Below are 6000 nucleotides of genomic sequence, written 5' to 3' on the forward strand. Positions count from 1 at the left end.
ATATGTGTCGCATGCACACCCCCACACACACATACACATTCCTTATGACCTCCTCTGTGGTGTTTTAGAGTAGATCTCATGGAGAATGGACAGGGAAGGGGAGACTTAGCTGGGGTGGCACCTGGGTCAGGGAGGAGTGCCCTGCAGCACTATGTTATGTTGAATCTATACACTGACTGCTGGTCGGGTGGGGGGAACACCCCATGTTGTCTTGTCCTTCCCTCCCACTTTACCCAGGTTCCCGTAGCAAGCACAGTGCCCATTCCCTCTTTACCCTGTTAGCCTACATGGCTGTCTGCTGAGGGGTCAGCCAGCTTTGTCAGCTAAGTCAGTGAGGCCTGGCTCTTGGATTCCAGAGACCCACTCACCATCATGAAAAGCCAGAAGAGTTCCACAGTGCCTGTGTGTTCTGTGGAATATAGCTGAATACAGCATTGTTCTATTTGCTTCCTTGGGCTGTCATAACAGAGTACCCCAAACTTAACAGCAGAAATTTACTGTCTCACAGTCTGGAGGCTGGAAGTCTGAGGTCCAGGTGCCAGCAGGGTTGGGTCCTAAGGGCTCTGAGAGAGAGTCTATTCCAGACCTCTCTTTAGCTTCTAGTGGTTTGCAGGCCATCTTTGGCATTCCTTGGCTTGAAGATGCGTCACCATGATCTCTGTCTTCATCTTTACCTGGCATTTTCTGTGTGTGCGTGTGTGTGTGTGTGTGTGCATGTGTGCAGGTCTGTGTCTCCAAATTTCCCCTTTTTATAAGGACACCTTCCAGCCATACTTGATCAGGGCCCACACTAAAGACCTCATCTTAACATGATCCCTTGCAAAGTCTGTACTTCCAGATAAGGTCACATTCACAGATACTAGGAGTTAGGATTTCATATTTCTAGGGGATGAAGGAGATGCAGTGTAACCCAGAACAACTATAGAACTTCATTTTTAATTTATTTTTTGTTATGCTGACTCCTTATTAAATTACAAAAGTAGCATACTTACAGCCAGATATTCAAACAGTATAGAATGTACAAAGTGAAAAATGAAAGTCACTCTCTTTCTCCCACCACATCCCCTAGAGACAGTCTTTTTAAGAGTTTATTGTGGATAGTCCCAGATGTATTTTATCTATACAAACTTCTATGTGTGTATATAACTGTCCGTGATTGTTTTTTACAATGGGATTGTTGCAGGAAGGCGGACCCCTTCCAGGGCCCGAAACTGGGCTCTTGTGTAACACTCGGAAATGAATTGTCCAAGGAGACACATGTGCTGACAAAGCAAGAGATTTTATTGGGAAAGGGCACCTGGGTGGAGAGCAGTAGGGTAAAGGACCCAGGAGAACTGCTTTGCTGTGTGGCTCGCAGTCTCAGGTTTTATGGTGATGGGATTAGTTTCCAGGTGGTCTTTGGCCAGTCATTCTAATCCAGAGTCTTTCCTGGTGGTGCACACATCGCTCAGCCAAGATGGATGCTAGCGAGAGAGATTCTGGGAAGTGGATGGACACATGGTGTCTCCTTTTGACTTTTCCCGAACTCTTCCTGTTGGTGGTGGCTTATTAGTTCCATGTTCCTTATCAGGATCTCCTGTCATAAAACAACTCATGCAAATGGTTACTATGGTGCCTGACCAGGGTGGGCAGTTTCAATCGGTGTGCTTCCCCTAAGAGGATCATAATAGTATTGTCCTGCTACTTGGCTTTTTTTTTCACCTAATGATCCACAGCATGGATACCTTTGCAAGAGTCCACGAGAACCTTCTCTCTATTGGTGGCTGCGTAGTGTAGCTTTACTAAGGTTGATCTAGTCAGTCTCATTCCTTTTGTGTTTTTGTTATTACAAACAATGTTTACAGTGAATAGTAAAGTAAAGTAAATGTCGCTCAGTCGTGTCCTACTCTTTGTGACCCCATGGACTGTAGCCTACCAGGTTCTTCCGTCCATGGGATTTTCCAGGCAAGAATACTGGAGTGGGTTGCCATTTCCTTCTCCAGGAGATCTTCCCAACCCAGGGATCGAACCCAAGTCTCCCACGTTGTAGGAAGACGCTTTACCGTCTGAGCCACCGGGTAAATCTCAGTGAATATCCTTGTATATGTTTACCCAATAATATAAAGTTATAAAGAATAGATTTTAAAGGTTAAATCGCTGGGTCAAAAGGCGTATGCATTTTAAAATTTGGTAGCTATTGCCCCAAACTTCAAACTTAATAAAGGCAGTCGAAGGTGCTGAAGAGCCCCTGGTGATGTGTGAAGGCCCCGCAGAGCCTTGTTGTGGGCATTGCTGAATTAAGTGATAGACAGGCTCCTTAGACTTACAGCTTAGATTTACAGCTGGATTGGCTTGGAAGGGATTATGGCTGGTTGGTGGAGCAGGTTTCTTTGGTTTTTAATTTACAGGTCTTTGTCTTTGAGTGTTGAGGCAAATCTCTAGCAACAACAAAGAATTTAAAATTTTCCAGCAACAGCAAATGTGAAATTTTAGTCTAATAGTGTCCTCAGTCTATTTGACTATCTTAGACAAACTTAACATTTTTAAATGCACAGGATAGAGTTGGGTGTAGGAGGTGTCTATCTACTTCCCTCAAGGAGTATTAGTCACAGACTTTCTTTGCTGTATCAACATGAGTATTTACAATGATTCTTACTCTACATTTAAATAAAATGACTTTCTGATTTTTAAAAGTAATAAGTACTCATTATAATAAAATTTCAGATAATACAGAAACATAAAGAAAACAATAAAACCATTAGCAATCCTATCATGCAGAGCTCGCTATCATCATTTTGTTGAATACCCTTCTAGACTTTTCTATTGTTGACTGAAAAAATAGTCACAACCTAAAAGTTGGAATTTTGGGGACTTCAAGTCTGGGAGGCAGCATCTCAAGTAACCCTGAGAAAACTGCTCCCTGGAGGTGGGAGTGGGGAGAGAGGGGTGCATTGGAGCTCAGGCGTAGGGTGGGTGGAACCAGGTTATATAGAAATTTTGCAACAAAGAGTGGGAAGTCTGAATGTCAAAAGTTTTTGTAAATTAAGGAAAACCAGATATCCCAAGTGAAGGAATCTAGCGCTTTTCTATGGTGGAAAGATGGCAGAGTCTGGGCTCACTGAAAGCATTCCTTTGATATGCACCTCAGCTGTGTGGGGCCAGTATCCTGTGTTTTCACACCCTGAGCTCTCTTGGGGCTCACTGTGGACTGTGGCTGCAGTTTGATGGCTGCTGGATGGCAGGTATTCTTCCCTTTCTGAGTTTCCTCAGGCTCACCAGCTCACGTTGGAGGGCTGCAATTTCTTGCTGACTCTGACATCATTGTTTACTGATATGTGGTGGTGATTTAGTTGCTCAGTTGTGTCTGACTCTTTGTGACCCTGTGGGCTGTAGCCCACCAGGCTCCTCTGTCCATGGGATTCTTCAGGAAACAATACTGGAGAGGGTTGCCATTTCCTTCTCCAGGGGAATCTTCCGGACCCTTTCTCACTATGCACATGTACATTTTTTAATTAACCAAAATGGCACTATATATCCTGGACACTTTTCTGTCTTCTGGAACTTTATGTAATTATATTCTTTTTGGCCCCCAAATTTCCATTAGAACAAAAGGTTTTTGAGCTGCTTGACAAGTATGTAGTGAGGGTAGTGAGGGTTCAATATTTCTAGGCATTGTTGACATGAAAGTGAGCACTTCATTTATTTAAACCTATTCAGCAATGAATTGCACTTACATTTAGTGAATACTTTCTATGTGCCCCAAATTGTTAGGTGATTGAACTACAGCATACAAGGGATTTAGAGCCTAGTGGGGGGGAGATGTGATGCAGACCCCTGCATGTGCAGCTATGAAAAGGGGTAAGTGCCACTGTAGGGAGAGGGCTAAGTGCAGGCTGCTAGGGAAGAACACAAGAGGGCACCTAAGCTAGCCTTGGATGATCAAAAAAGACTTCTGGGAGAAAGTGACTTTTAAGTGAAAACCTCAGTGATAAGTAGGAGTTAATTACCTGAAGGAGGGTAGAGGAGACAGGAGGTAAGAGAAAGCACTAGAGATTTTGGCAGTTGTCAAGCACTTTAGTCTGTAAGCACACAGTGGGCCGAGTGGGGTCAGAGAAAATACAGCATCCTTGAAAATTCAGCTATTGGAAATGTTTCTTTAATCTTTCATAATAATTCTCAAAACTTGTTTTATTTGCATTTAGAACCAGGAACAGTTGAAAGACGATGACTCCGATCTCATCCTCAATGATGGAGATATTAGTTTGACATATGGCGATTCTACTGTGAACACTGAGTCAGCATCATCCGGTGCCCCTAGGAGACTTATGGGAAACAGTTCTGAAGATGCCTTTGATCGAGAACTTGCCTTTGGGGACCATGAACTGGTCATTCGGGGAACACGCCTGGTTCTACCTATGGATGATTCTGAACCCCCCTTAAATTTGTTAGATAATACGAGACACGGTCCAGCCTAAGCTTACTAGTTACTCACTTAGTGATCTGTAAAATTTGCACATGTGATTGTGAAGAAATTCATACTACCTAAAAAGTCCCAGTGCATGTCTCTGAATGTTTAGGCTATATAAATGCTATTTATTTATATAGCATTGAAAGACTATAAATACCCTGTACAAGGCAGATTGTGAACAAATTCTTTTTACTTTTTATTGGCCACACTATGTAGACTGGATCTGTTTTAGAAAGTTAATTTCACAGTGATGTCTTGTGTTCTGTTAGCTTTATGTCTCAGTTCAGGTATACAAGGTGACAGATTTACTCTTATATTTACCTGCCACTTAACCAGAATACCAAGTTCTTGTGATGTGAATTAATTTTGTCTTGTGGGAGGGGAGGGAGAAGGAGGGAGCACTGTTTCTGGGGGAGCCCAGGCAGGATAAGTTCCTTTGTTGGAAAGTTGTGTTGATTGCTGCTGCCTTTGTCGTGACCTTTTTCTTTCCTTTTTGTCTGGTGGCCTGTTATGGTGCATGAGGCCAATGGTTTCGGATCTTGCCCATTCAGGTTGGGGAGTGAAGTGCTGGGGCCCCTTTTGCCCTTTGCCGTGAAAAAATAAATTTTTGGCTCCAGTACACTGCAACTCAGAAAAGAAGGCTGCGCATTACTTCCAAGACTTTGTTTCTTTTTTCCAGACCAAGACCTTGGAAAGAGTTGCACCATCCAGCCCACTTAGCCAAAGTATAGTTGTATATAGTTCAGAACACTTGATTTCGATTTGGAGGGGCTGGGGTGGGCAGAGGCCAGGAGGAGTAAGGAGCGTAGTGGTTTCAGAGAACTCTCCCCCCAAATCTGTAAATACTCTGTACCAGATAAGTTTAAATGAGAAATTCAATTGCTGCTTACTTTTTGATTATGTACTTTATCTGTATAGCAAGCTTTGTGGTCAGAAGTTTTTATATCAATATAAATTGCTGCTCTTTAGCAGCCAAACAGGAGCAAAATGTAAAATTTTTGAATTTACTGTGTCTACTTGTCATTCGTTAGTTTGTAGTTGATGTTAATTTATGAATCCATGACCGTTCCACAGTACACCACAGCCAGTCATGAGAGAATACAGCGCTCCAAAGCTTGTGAGGACGGTTCTGCCTTTGTGTGTACCAGGTGTAGTTGTCTTCATGTTCATGTGACTTTTTAATATGAAATACCTAAGCTGCCATGTTTGTTTTGTTTCTTACAGTTTTCAAGGAAGAGTGTATAACAATTGCCCATTTCATATTCAGAGTATGAAAGTGGATTTTATTTTGTAATGCTGCAAATACCTAACAGTGTATTGAATGCTTAGCAGGGGGGATCCTTTCCAATGTTGATTCTGACCTGTCAAAGTTTTGGAAGAAAAACAAACTTCTGTAGGTTTTTTCCCCCCTCAGGTCTGAGTAGCATTGCCTTAAATCTTAACCAATTTGAAAACGGTTTTGTTTATGTGATGTTCAAATTGTCCAATGCAAAATATCTTTCCAAACAAAATATACTTATTTTCCCAAAGGTTTTCTTGCTGTGATGCAAATA

The 6000-nt window shown here is 42.4% G+C and overlaps 1 protein-coding gene across 2 annotated transcripts in view; it reads left to right on the plus strand.

Moving 5' to 3' along the window:
• Positions 1 to 4536, plus strand: part of SLC9A6 (solute carrier family 9 member A6) — a 48240-nt gene extending 43704 nt beyond the window's left edge. For both annotated transcript variants that reach the window (XM_068962568.1, XM_068962569.1), the window contains exon 16: positions 4182 to 4536. In XM_068962568.1, the coding sequence (XP_068818669.1) occupies positions 4182 to 4454 (273 nt within the window). In that variant the 3' untranslated portion in view covers positions 4455 to 4536. The remainder of the gene's footprint in view (positions 1 to 4181) is intronic.
• The last annotated feature ends 1464 nt before the right edge of the window (positions 4537 to 6000 follow it).

Source organism: Capricornis sumatraensis, chromosome X (assembly GCF_032405125.1).
Source record: "Capricornis sumatraensis isolate serow.1 chromosome X, serow.2, whole genome shotgun sequence".
Taxonomy (NCBI): Eukaryota; Metazoa; Chordata; class Mammalia; order Artiodactyla; family Bovidae; genus Capricornis; species Capricornis sumatraensis.